Raw genomic sequence first — 13,656 nt, 5'->3', positions numbered from 1 at the left:
TTAGATCCACCTTCTCTGATACCCCACTTCACAGGCCTCCAAGTTCTGCCTTCTTCCCAGTCCTGCTCCTTTAAAAACTTCCCCCTTCTATACAACTCACAATGATTAAATGTAGCTAGTCATCCAACACAGTAGAAAATGCTGAAAGGCAAATTAAATATACAAGATACTGTTTCATCACCTATGGAATTAATAGATTCAACAGACTACATTTGTTGTGGGAGGTGGAAGTATACATTGTTTTTGAAAAGTAACCCCTCAAAATGTACTATGATCCTTTGACACATTCATTTCCCCTTTTAGGAACATAAGGGCAAATTCTACTATGGGGGTGGGGGCAACGAAAAATGAGATGAAAACTTAATGGACAAAGGTGTTTATCACAGCATTTTTTTAAATAAAAACACAAACCTGGAAATTAATTGTTCAGGTCCAAGGAAATGGTGAAATAAACTATGAGGCTTCTTTTCATATAGTATGCTATCATACAATGGCACTTTAGAAGAAAATGAAAAAACATATAGGGTGGTTACAAATGCAGAAAGAAATAGACTATATGTTGGGGTGGGAAGTAGTGTTGACACTACTTGTAACTGAATGATAGAAGTGTGAAGAATATTTTTTTATTTTTTCTACTCCTTTGTACTTTCAAAATGTTCTTTCCTAAGCAAGCATTAATTTATAATGAAATAACGCAATGAAAGATACTTGCTTCTTCTACAAAGCTATTCTCACTCTTGCTAAGACAAATCTCAAAATATAACAATTTCTGCTGGGCAACTTTAGTGATGTACTTTGAACAGCATCCTTTCAGAAGCAATACATCAACGAAAGGGAGGCACTGATGGTTAATTTTAGGCAGTTGGGAATGAGATTTTGAGACTGAGAACACACTCTGGTGCTGCCTTAATCATTCCACAGGTCTGTCCATTTACATTATACCCTGACAGACAGAGATACAGTGAGGAAACACACTCTTTTGTAGTTCCAGCATATAATCTTATGAAAGAGAAACTAAGGTCAGACAGTCATGCCCAAACATCAGCTCAGGAAAGCGGGACATCACCCCGAGCATGGCCTCGAGCCCTGGCCTTTTCTCTTTTGACCCTTTTGTCCCTTAGAAGAATCAAGTGTTCTTCATAGGACTTTGAAAAGATAATTCGATGAAAAAGGATTTGGCAGATAAGGAGATTCCAGCAACAGCTCTTGGCCTCTGGAGGGCCTGAATTCACGTCTCAACTACAGTCATTCACAGGCTGTGTACATCAATTATTGCCACACCCTTTCTCATAAACTATTATTGGCCCTGGCAAACAGGCATCCCCCACCAGTGTCGCAACTAAGATAGCTTTATTGTGGAGTGTGCTGTTATTAAACCACCCCTGCAGAACTCGGCATCCTTCATCAGGTTTTGTCCCCTCACTTCAAGGCCTGTCCCATACTGAGCACCCTCACGCTAATAACTGGAGGCAGAATAATCTAATGGAAGGCCCACATATAAACACATGAAAAAGTGCAAATGAACGTTAACAGAATGTGGCCTGAGTGTCATTCATTGTATGAAAGAATGTAGAGCAAGAGTGATCAGAAAGTAGTGGAAGGGGGGTGGGGGGTGGGGGGTGGGAGATGAGGGTAAGGGGGATCAAATATATGGTGATGGAAGGAGAACTGACTCTGGGTGATGAACACACAATGGGATTTATAGATGATGTAATACAGAATTGTACACCTGAAATCTATGTAATTTTACTAACAATTGTCACCCCAATAAATTTAATAAAATATATTAAAAAAAAAAAAAAAAAAAAAGTAGTGGAGCAAAGCAGAGCCTAAGCAGCTCTTAGGCTTTTGGTAAGCTTAAGAGCCAGGGAGACAAATGGACTGACAGGAAAAAGAAAGTGAGGGAGGCCTTCTAGTTACAAAAGTTAAATAAATACAAAGGATGTGTGGGCTTTTAAATTTTATTATCTCTGTTCTGGATTAACTGAGGGACTGCGGGGGTTCTAAAGTACCTAAAGCAACTGTCAGAGTATTCATGACAGAAAAGAGGGTTACAACTTTTAAATGCTCTTTACACCTTAATCTCATTAGGTTTTCTTTCAGGTACCTAATGATCACAGAGGTCTTTATCAGGACTCAGTGGGAGGTGGGCAGTGCTGCTGCATCCTTCACAGCAAAGGAATTAGCCAGTATTGCTTTCTCAGGCAATACTTTACCCAGCAAAGATGTTTCATCTCCTGTAAGGATGGTCTTGGTGGGGCTTCTCTTTGCTGGTCTGCCACTCAGGGACGGGGAGGAGGAGGAGAGAGGGCCAGGCCAGCCAGCCTTCAAAGCATAAGTTCTCATTAGAGTCAAGCTATCACAGGCTTAGCAAGGTCTGGGCACTAAGAGGCAGTTCCCATCTCTGTCCTTAGTGCACTGGAGGAATCTCAGGAAGTCACACCTCACAGCCCTGTTTCTCGTATGTAAAATGAGTACTGGGCTTCAGGATCTTTGAGGTCCTTCTGGGCCTAAAGCCCTAATAAGTCTAAATCCAAAGCTCTCAAAGGAGGCCAAAATCTTTGAGTTACACAGTACAACTGATTTATATGAATTTTGACTACCAGGTGATAGACTGAGCTCTGCTTATAAAATTGATCATAATTATATGTTTTTGCTAAGTCTAAAACCATCTTCTCACATTTCTCCAAAGACAGGACAGGTTTCAATGAACTTTACTCAATCTCTGTATTTGGGGGAATGATTTCAATGCGTAAGAAGGTGACTCAAGAACTGTGATTATTCTGAAAGATAGTACATCAGTAACAAGCACATTTGACCGTGAGAGAGACAAATTCTTTAACACGTGTTTTGAAGGACAGAAGCTGAAGACGTATATAAAGACACCGAAAGTTTCTTTTGGAATTGGGCAGAAATGAGATCAGAGTTGACAGTAGTACGATAAAAATGCAGCTGCCTGGAAAGATCATCTTGATGAACTGGAAATGTATCTCTATAAGAATCAAACTTATTTGAACTGTTTTTGATAACTTTTTGAAACTTCATCACCCACTTCCTTGGTTTATACGAAACAGTTTAATCTCAGCTTGATGGTTTCAGCTAGTGACTAATAACAGTAATAATAGCAAATGATATTTATCATATACTCACTGCATGCCTGATACAATTTAAGTGCTTTGTGTGGACCATCACATTTAAGCCTTCTGATCCAAAAAAGTGAGTCCTATTATTACTCCTGTTTTACAAATGAGAAAACTGAAGCTCTGAAAGATGAAAAAAACTTAAGGTCACAAAGCTAGTAAATGGAAGAGGCCAAATTCAGACATAGGTCATCTGACTCCAGAACCAACTCTTTTCACCATCACATTGTTAAGAATAGGTGGAGCAGGGAAAGGGCATCCAGAGAATCTCCAGGACCTACTTGGGTGAAGATAACAGTGTGCTCTCCCACCGACAGACGGGTGGAGAGATGGGCGGAAAAGGTGAAGGGAGTTAAGAAGTACAAACTGCCAGTTATAGAATAAGCCAAGGGGATATAAAATGTAGCCTAGAGGATACAGTCAATAATATCATGATAATTATGTATGGTGACAGATGTGTGCTAGACTTATCATGGTGATCACTTCGTGAGGTTTATAAGTGTCTAACCACTGTTGTACACCTGATCACCATGATAAGTATGTCAACTGTAATTGAAAAATAAATTAACAATGAAAAAGCACGTACATGTATAGTTTGTAAGAGCCCCTGCATTGTCACAACCCTTTTCTCCAAGCCAACTCTCCTCCCTTCTTTTCTTCCTTCATTTTTTTCCTCACCTCTCACTGTAAAGAATGTCCAACTGAATAATTGCAAATGCCTCTGATTCCTGCAGAGATGTTTATAAAGAGAAAAAAAAAGGGTCATATCAAACTTTCTCTGGGCAGCTTTAAAAAGAAGAAATGTCCTAAATCATGCCACTAGTAAGATTGAAAAAAAAAAATTCCTATAGTTAATGTAACTTAACTAATAAGTCAAATTTATAATTCTGCAGAATTATACTGTGTGTGTTTTGTACTCATTCTACATTAGGGTCTGCAAATAATTAATACGGACAATCAATTTATATACTTCTTTGGCATTTTATTTAGGAGGCAAGCCATGTAAGGATAGTGAACAACACTCACCAAGGATCGAGCTTCCATTCTCAACTCAACTCTGCCACTAACTGGCAATGTGATTTCCAGAACATTCTCTGTGCTTCAGTGGCCTCTACTGTAAAATGAACAGGCTGAACTAACTCTAATTGTACCCATACAGATACAATAATTTATTACTTAGAGTACGTTTACTTTTAAAATTTTAAAGTAATAATTTATGACTTAGAATATATATTTACTTTCAAAAATTAGTTTTTAAAAGTAAACATATGGCATATTGTTGGTAACAGAAAAAATAATTTGCAGTTTATGTAAAGGACCTTTAAAGAGACTTAAGAATGAGGGGTGAGAGGTGGGGGTTTAGAGGTAGTTCAATAAACAAGGCACGAGGCTAAGAACACTGAGGGAAAAATCAAGACTTAGTTTCCCCAAAGAAAGAATCTCTTCCTTAAACTATCAAATACTGGTTTCTCCTTTATCATTTTTGTCTGCTTATGGGAAAGACATTTCATACTCTCTCTGGACCCCACAGGGTAGCTGCTCCTATTTTGACCAATCAGAACTCATCTTTGACAAACACATACATTTTTATGATTCTGTAGGTTATAAAGAACTTCAAAGGCTACAGGTTCTCTACTGGGCAAGGGAATATAAGCAGGCTGCAGCACAGTTCTGACCTAACCACGTACAGGCATAACCTGTTTTATTGCATTTCACTCTATTGCTATTCACAGATGTTGCATTTATTTTTTACAAATTGAAGGTAAGACCCTCCACCCGCAAAAAGACTACAACTCGCTTTATTGTGGTGGTCTGGAACTGACACTGCACCACCGCCGAGGCATGCCTGTATACTTAGTCCTCATCACTCACAAGGAACTGTAGTATTCCTCCCCTGTGACCTTGAGACACAGGCTTTAAACTCTTTAATACAGAATTTGTACTACCATAAGTTATGAAATAATTCAATACAAATATGTAAGTTCTCCACTGAATTCCAACAAATTCAGATCTTATACAAGGCCCTTTTACACATACTAGGATATGTGTAAAATACTATGGATACTATACTTGAATACTTGAAATACTAGGATAAATTTCTCATGATGGTTTAGTTTATTAGCTCACCTAATACAGATGCATTGACTCAAAACTGCATTTTTTTTTTTACAGACGCATTGATGCAAAAGTGCATTTTTTAACCTCTTTTCATACCTTTAATTAGGTTCTAAGTCATAAATGCAGCTCCTTTATGTGAATCTTAAGTTACCTAATAAGGGGAAGACAGAATACTTCTCTCAGACAAATTATCAATAGCTTATAGAAAACTAAACTGAGTATCATTGATTATCCATTAATAATCTTTTCTTGCTTTTGTATATTAATGTTCAAGAGTCAGCATCTACTTCAGTACTTACACTATTGAAATCTTAATTTATTCAACTACTTGTTAAAGAGAGACACCTTTACAGTCCATGACCTACCTGATCTGAGGAAGGTCCTAAGAGTGGGGAAATCTTGCATTTGCCCATGTTCAGTGGGTATGTGTCAAGAAAGGTGAGCAGAACAGGCAAGGCAATAACCCAAGGGTATCCAAGCTCCTTTAGGTCTTCAAATTGTGGTTTTTATTATTTTGCAACTATTTTCCACACCTGAACTACGCATACAAATAAATTGGAAAGTTTCAAAATAAAAGTATTTTGTTTTAATCTGTTAAGGTAGATTAGTCTTACATCTGATCTTTAATAAAAGGTTAATTGTCAATAGTTAACATAAATTATAGACTCAAGAACAACCTAACGCTAGTGTAAGGCATAAAAATGTATTTTAGCTATTAGTCATCAACATGAAAATTTTCTTTAAACTTATGATTATATAAATAGCTCTGGGATAAAGAACTAAAGCCTGTTTTGAGAAACCTAGAGAAGCCAACAGTGATTCCACAACTACCCAGTCTAAAGCCTTACCTGACAGACTCAAAGCTGGATGTCCGACCCCACCTCCACCCCATTTAGGTTGGTGGGGACTTCAGTCTGAGAAGGGAGGAATCCCCTCTGACAATTTGACTGTCTTCAGCCCCTATTACTCAGGGAGTCCCATAATTCCAGAAAATGAAAAAAAAAAAAAAAAGATTAGGGTGCTAATCCTAAAGGAGGACAGTGCAAGTCTTTTGTGTAGGCATAATAATAATAATAATAATAATAATGATGATAAAATTCTAATTTTAAAAAAGGGTTGGGGTCGAAGGGGAAATGGACAATTTTTCTAAAAATTCCATGGTGCTATTTTAACTTCTGTGCTTCATTATGCTAACATTACTTTGTAAGGCTAAGGCAAACTTGGGTACAATTTTTAAAAGATCAAACTCATAAAAATATGTACTACATATATATTATAAATTTCAGGAAAATTCCAGAGTTTATTTACAGATTTCATGGAGGGGGGGGGCTTAATTTCAATTTTAAGTTCTATATCAAGATTTACCATTCATCAAATAAGTACTGAAAAGCAGGTAATGTCTTTTATTATGAAGGGAGCTAGGCAACGTCCTATTTACAATTACAGACTATCTCCCCTAGGCCCAAATTTGTTAAAAATTTACCACAGTACCAGTAACACAACTGTGTTGGCAATGTAAAAATAGTGTTGGCTATCTTTAAACCAAATTTACAAAAGTTTGGCTCAGAAATTACTGTCCAAGCTCCCAACATGTTAGACTTGCCTATATCTTCTAAATTTTAACTACAGAGCTATTAGTACATTCAGGGGTGATAAAGAACCTAAGTATATAAAAATAACTAGAAAATATAGGAACAATAAAGATCAAAACTAAGGCACGAGCCATTGGTCCATGGTGGTGCCTGAAACTGAATCTAACTGTTTCAAGTCCAGGGATTATCCTACTGAAGTGGGCAACCACTCCTTCCTCTCTAAAAAGAAACATTTACAGTCCAGTTTTGGAATCACATAAGTTACCTTTTCTTTCTTTTGGTTTACAAAGGAACACATCTGTCTGAACTCATCTGATGAAAAACCAAAATCCATTTCTTCCCATAAGCCTTTGACTGAATACTGAAGCCAATTGTGTTTGCTTTCTGGGGAGGGGAGGGGGGAGGTTCTTACTACCACATGGAATTAAAGACCACATTTGGTTCCACTACTTTATGTAAGACTGGGCAATTTCAAAATATCTAGATACTAAGATGTTAGCACCACACAGACACAGAAGGCTATATAAATTTCCTTTATATGGTTAATTAAGACCTTTTGATTTAGCAACGCATATAACATGGATCTAGTAGGAACAGATACCCATACTATTGATGTGCTGTCCTGGATTGACTGCTACTGTCCCACTACTTCAGTTCTAAAGGCACTTTTAATCACTATTGGTCAGTACCAACAGCTTTTTAATAACCACGCATCGTTATTATTTAAAATAATTTCCTTGGACAACAGTGAGCTGCACTACTGGCAGTCACAGGAATTTAGGGGCATGATACATGTGAATTACACGGCTTCAAACTTAAGGAAAATATAAGCAGATACAGACTTGGATGTAATTTACCTATGGGTTTTGATTGTATATATTTTAAGCAGGCTGGGAGGTGAAGAGGGGAGGGAGATGGTTGGCAAGAACTAGAGCTTTTATCCATCTTCCTGGTTTGATAGCCCTGACAGAATTCCATGGGGAAGGGCAACTGCTAGACAGAAGTTGTCAGAGGGAGTAAAATCCATTCCCTCAAGTCTGAAGGCTTCCATGCCTGAGAAAGGGTCTCAGAGCAGACAGGCTGATGCGATGTGGCAGGAACTATCTGCATAGGAGGGATGGAGGCATTCTAGAATATCTAGGATCAACTGAAATGGGCTCAACTCGACTTTAACTTGCCCAATTACAGCTTAACCAAATTCATCTGGTCTTACAGTAAAGTCACAAATCCTATGACAAAAGGGCTGCTTCTATTCTGTAGTCACTCAAGCTAAATATTTCTTCACCACCTCAAAATTCTGTTTACTGTCTGAAAATGGGGGAATCAGGAAGCCCCTTCTCCTGATTTACCTACTCAATGTCAAAACACAAAATGTATTTTCACAGAGACTGCGAAATTTTTTAAAATGACAAAAATATCGCTTCCATTCATAATGTATTTTAGAAATCTGAATCAAGATTTGGGATGAAATGTTTTTAATATGGTTTCTACAGCTCTTGGACTGTATAAAAATCATGTTGGCACAATTTCACATAGGAGAGTAGCTGTGGAAGGAAGCATGTCCAGAGAGCCTGGTGATAGGTAACTGGAAGGAAGTTACAGGCTTCAAGTGATGACTCCAGCACTGACTGGTTCTGGAGCTCTAGGCCCTTCAACTTTCATCTTTAAAATGACAGTTGGAAATTATTTTAAGGTCTTCAGCTTTAAGCCAGTCATGAACTAACCACATGTTACAAGTTCTAACTGAAAATTACAAGAAAGAAATTACAAAAGACTTATCAAAGTCCATGTTTGTCCTAGATTAAGTTTGTCGTCATTAGGTCATCATTGTGGAGGCAAACTTGTTGCATCACATGGAACACTTTTTTTCTGACTACACTAGATATACAGGAGGCAGTAGACTGGCTTTTTCAATTTTTCAGTTTGTTTTTAAGTAAACACTGTGCCCCCTATGATAGCAAGTTTCACCTTTATAGTCTGTAAGTACACACAGGATGCCACTTGGCAGAATGGGGCCACATGTCTGAACGCTGGGGTGTGCTGGCTTGCTGTTAGAATCTTTTTATTATGCATGATTGATGCTTTGCGTTTACATTCAAGATTGATTTCAAAGCCATGTCCAAGTCTTATCTGAGGCTGTTTGGGACCGTCACTGTCACTGTTCTCAGGAACAATGAAACGTGTATCAGCCAGTGAAAGAGGAAGTTTGCACACTATGTGCCCATGTATTGCATGCCTACCTCGCGTGGCTTATGTTCACCCACACATGCAAGTTAGAAGCAACGGGATTCAACCTCAGATGGTAATTGGCTACATCTGCTATGATAGTGAAAAAAGGAAAACGAAAGAGCCTTTGATACTGCACCTGGTGTAGGTGCAGTGTCCCCTTACATTGTAATATTACAATCTTAAGAGTTTCAAAGATTTATCGTTTCTCCCTGAAAACAACGGCGGTCGGGAGGGATTTCTACCATGGTGCACTCACCTCTTTGATCTTTGCCCTCTTCTCTCGGATGGCTGCGTCGGCAGGCTCCCGACCAACCGCTCCGATGGGGGGCACGAAATCCACCGGGGGGAGCCCCCCGAACATCGCCTTGTCACGCAGCTGATCCTGGGCCACCTTTTCCTTCTCCAGCAGTATGTCTCTTTGGATCTCCTCCGGCAGCTTCTGCAGGGTCTCCTTGGCTTCCCTGAGAGCCCGCTCGTGGTTTTCACGGATTCTGGCCAAGTTATCTTCCAGGGCGGCGGCAGGGTCTCCCGGCGCTTCCTCATCACCTCGCCGGGCTCGCCCTTCTGCCGAGTCCTCGGGGCGCCCCCCGGGCCCGGGCTTGTGGTCAACGGCGGACTGCAGGGCGGGGCTGGAGTGGAACAGGACCCCGCTGAGCAGCTTGGAGGAGTCAGGCAGGAAGAAGATCGCTCCGAAGCAGAGCGTGATGAAGGCGCTGAACACCAGCAGCAACACGAACTTCTCCGTCAGACGGAAGGCGGCGGGGCCCGACCCCTTCCTGCCACCGCCTCCACCGCTGCCGAGACCCCCGCCCAGGCCGCCGCCCGCAGGGCTGCTGAAGAGCGGCAATAGGCCCCCCACCGGCATCGCTCCCGCTGCTGTGGTTGCCCGGCTGCCCGCTGTCCAGTGGCCCTGCGCCGCGCCGCTCAGCAGCCAAACTTCGCCGCCGCACGGCGTCAGCGGTTGCGGGGCTGAGTCCTGTGCATCCAGGCCGCCCAAACCCCTCGGCTGGGCTGCAGGTATCCTCTGGGGAAACAGCTCCCCGCTGGGTCTTCCTGGGGCGGCTCCTTTGGCAAACAAGTACGCGCGACAGACCGCTGGATGCAGCCCCTGCGGGGAGAGAAACAGTAAAGCGCAGTATTTACGATGATGGTGATAAAGTTTCCAGCGGGTCAACTCCCTGCGACGGCCGTGCAAGCCGCTAGGACAGCTCCCTCTGCGCGGAGACGGGAGTCCGACTCCGGGCAACGCCCTCGGAGTCCACTCTTTAAACTTGGGGTGAAGTTTTCGGGTCCCAGGGAGCGGGGTGTCCCGCGCACACCTGGAACAGGGCCGCGTGAGGGCACCTCCTGGAGAGGGCAGCGCACCTCGCGGCAGGAGGGGCGCAATGTGGGGAGGGGGCTCGTCAACTTCGCCCACTCCCCATGTCGGAGCTAGACTAGCTGTCTCTGTTACCCAGGCAGCGGTGAGTGTGCAGCGTGGCAGCCCCGCAGCCTGGTGCGCGGCTCGGCTGGGTGAGCGCGCCGACCCGCGGGCGAGTGGGAGTGAGCAAGCTAGCACGGTGCCCTCCGCCGCGGCCCCGCGAGCACTAACACCACTGCCGGTCTTTGAGCGGTCGGAAACGGGGGCGGTGACGCGTCCGGAGAATGATGGCATGGCCGGGCCAATCAAGCGCTGCTCAGGGTCCCTCGGGGGCGGAGCTGAGGCGGGGAGGTTGCCGCGCGGGGCGGGGAGTTTACGGGAAGCGCTGCCTCGCGGGGGCCCCGGCGGAGGGCAGGAAGGTCGTGGGTCCCGGAGGCGCGAGGCTGGCGGAGTGGTAGCGGGGAGGGCTGTCAGAACCGCGGTGGAGTCCCAGGGCGCTAGGCAGCGGGCGGGGTTCGTGGTCGGGGAGTTAATCCTGCGCTGGCCTCTGGCCCGGGTCCGGCAGGAGGGTGGTTGTTCTTGAGTTGCTGGGGAGGCGCCTGAGCTGACGCTGGACCTCCCTGTAGCCCACTCGACCCGTGCGGTGCCAAGTGGTGCTTGCCCCGAGGGGGTCCCGAGAAGGGCAGGGTCTCCAAGAGAATCGCCGGACACTGAGTCCTTCGGAAGCGTGTCTTCAATAATTACCCTCTTTTTGCCCAAGGCAAGGATTCCCCGGTGCCCCGCAGCATTAAACCAAAAGTCCCTAGGTGAGAAGCTGTGATCCGGGTAGCTTTTGAGCTCTCTGGTCTAACACCCTAAGTCTCTTAGTTTTATGGTTGGTTGTTTAGGATTGTTCCTGTGCATCCTCTCCCACTTTAAAAAAAAAAAAAAAAAAAAATGTGTGCCTCCTCCACCCACTCCCACTTTCAAAATTCATTTACCTCATAGAAGTTGTTCACATTTTCCATTTAAAGAAGACAGTTTTATGTTGCCACAGCTTCAAGTAATAAATTTGAATATTGTGTTGAAATTAAGTCTTGGATTTGACTGCTTCCATAGAAGTAAGGACTTGGTCCAATAGAGACTGTTTTCGAAACAGTCTTACAATTTTCCGAAATGTGTTTGTAATTCCCGTGCAAATAATTACTCAGCAAATAAAAGGTTATCAGAGAGGAAAAAGTTGTCTGACTTCCTATTTCTGAAACCAAGTTTGTAGCAGGCTTATCCTATCTCTCACCCTTCTCTGGAAAGGTGATTTTAGGTCTAATTCTGCTTGTTGTCTTAAAACAAAGGAAACAGCTGGCACCTTTCAGGAAGGTGTGCACAACACAGTTGCTTTCAGGTGTTAGACTATATGAGAAAATATAAATCAAAAATCCTTATGACACTTTTTACATAAGTATTCATCTTAACCATCATTATATGCTGTATGTTTGTTTTGTGTAAAATGAGTCATACATCCAGTTTCTGTTGATAGGAAATTATTGTTTCATTAAAACTGATATTATGGCTTAGTTATTTTGATAACTGCTATGAAATTCTATGCCCAGAAGAGTGCAGCATATCCAAGCAGGGTAACAAAGTTTAGAAGGACCAAAAAAGAAAACAATGATTTTTTTTTTAAATAAAGGAATGGTAACTTTTGTTTCAAAGTTGTGGATAGACTGAAAAGTTTGAATCACTGTGAAATAGTATTGTTTCCAACAACATCCTTAAAGTTCAGTTACCTCATGGGTAGATAGATAACAGATAGTAATGATAGGGATAATTATACTATACTAAAAGCCAATCTCATGATCATCTTTTTTGGAATGATTTATTATTTTAACTGTTATGTTTTAAGAATGGAATTATTTCTTATACCCACACAAATATTTAGAAACTTTGATTTAAAATTGATATTACTAAGTATTCCAGAAAAGCATTAAGATCTACTTTTAAGTGTGTGTTAAAATGGTGAGTTTGAGATTCTTAATCTGGCTCTTTGAATATAAACAGTGTGAATATCCATGACATCTTTAGGTCCTCAAGTTTCTCCCAAATATTAACACGTGTAATGCATTCTATTATTATGATACTATCATATCTTGAACAGTAACCAACAAGAAATTAAACTATCAAGCATCTAAAAGTATCATCCATTTTACATTCTTAATACTAAAATCCACATATATCTCTATCAAGAAATGAATTTCAATATTCTTAAAAGTAAGTAGCAATTATAAAGAATTTAGTGTACTTACATCATCCTAGAACTAGTTTCTTTTATTCCATTGGTGCTCATAGGGTAAATTCCTATAAGAAAGAAAACGTAAATTTGTGAAACTTTTCAATTAACTAATAGGCTATATATAATGTGCCATTAAGTACATTTTATTAAGTGCATGTAGTTTCATCATTTCCTTCTCTTTGAAAAAAGTTTTAAATTAACATAAACTGCTGGTGGGAATGTAAAACAGTACAGCTGCTTTGGAAAATAGTCTGGCAGTTCTTTAAAAGGGTAAATATAAATTTACCATATGACCCAGAAATTCCAGCCCACAGTATATACCCAAGAGAAATGAAAATGTTTATGTACATAAAAACCTGTACGTTACTGTTCATAACAGCATTGTTCATAATAGCCAAAGGAGGAAACAGTTCATTAACTGACCAGATATGGGATACAATGGAATATGATTCAGAAAAAAAAAAAAAAAAAAGTATTGACACATACTACATACAACATGGATGAACCTTGAAAACTTTATGTTCAGTTAAAGATGCCAGTCACACAAGACCGCATATGGTATGGTGCCCCTTATAGAAATGTCTAGAATAGGTAAATCCATAGGGACAGAAAGTAGATTAGTGATCCTTTTGGTCTGGAGTCCTGGGAGAATGGAGGGTCACCACTAAAAGACACAAGGTTTCTTTTTGGGGGTGATGAAAATGTTCTACAATTGATTGTGGTCATACTCTGTGAATATACTAAAAACTATTGAATTGTACACTCTAAATTGGTGATTTTTATGGAATAAATTATATTTGAATAAAGCTACTACAAAAAGAATGTTTTCCTTTCAAAACTGGTTTATAAGAATCTTTCTCAAGAGCCATGGAATACCTTAAGCAAAATAAGATAAAAAAATAACAAGATGAAGTTGACATTACACTAAATAGTATTATTAAATATTTA

General features: G+C 41.0%; 1 protein-coding gene across 2 annotated transcripts in view; it reads right to left on the bottom strand.

Annotated features, from left to right (window-relative positions):
• The window catches only part of MAN1A1 (mannosidase alpha class 1A member 1), a 155,979-nt gene extending 144,722 nt beyond the window's left edge, over positions 1-11,257 (bottom strand). The window contains exons 1-2 of one of the 2 annotated variants that reach the window (XM_074333505.2): positions 10,533-10,788; positions 9,336-10,187 (exon numbers count right to left, since the gene is read on the bottom strand). In XM_074333505.2, coding sequence (XP_074189606.2) covers positions 9,336-10,187; positions 10,533-10,733 — 1,053 coding nt within the window. In that variant the 5' untranslated portion in view covers positions 10,734-10,788. Of the gene's footprint in view, positions 1-9,335 lie in introns of both variants that reach the window. The other variant, XM_019740975.3, reaches the window with a different exon arrangement.
• Positions 11,258-13,656: the final 2,399 nt, after the last annotated feature.

The sequence above is a fragment of the Rhinolophus sinicus genome, chromosome 2 (assembly GCF_057876585.1).
Source record: "Rhinolophus sinicus isolate RSI-liver-muscle chromosome 2, RSI-T2T, whole genome shotgun sequence".
NCBI classification, from domain to species: domain Eukaryota; kingdom Metazoa; phylum Chordata; class Mammalia; order Chiroptera; family Rhinolophidae; genus Rhinolophus; species Rhinolophus sinicus.
The sequence above is the reverse complement of the archived record's forward strand: the minus strand, read 5'-3'. Positions and strand labels throughout refer to the sequence as shown.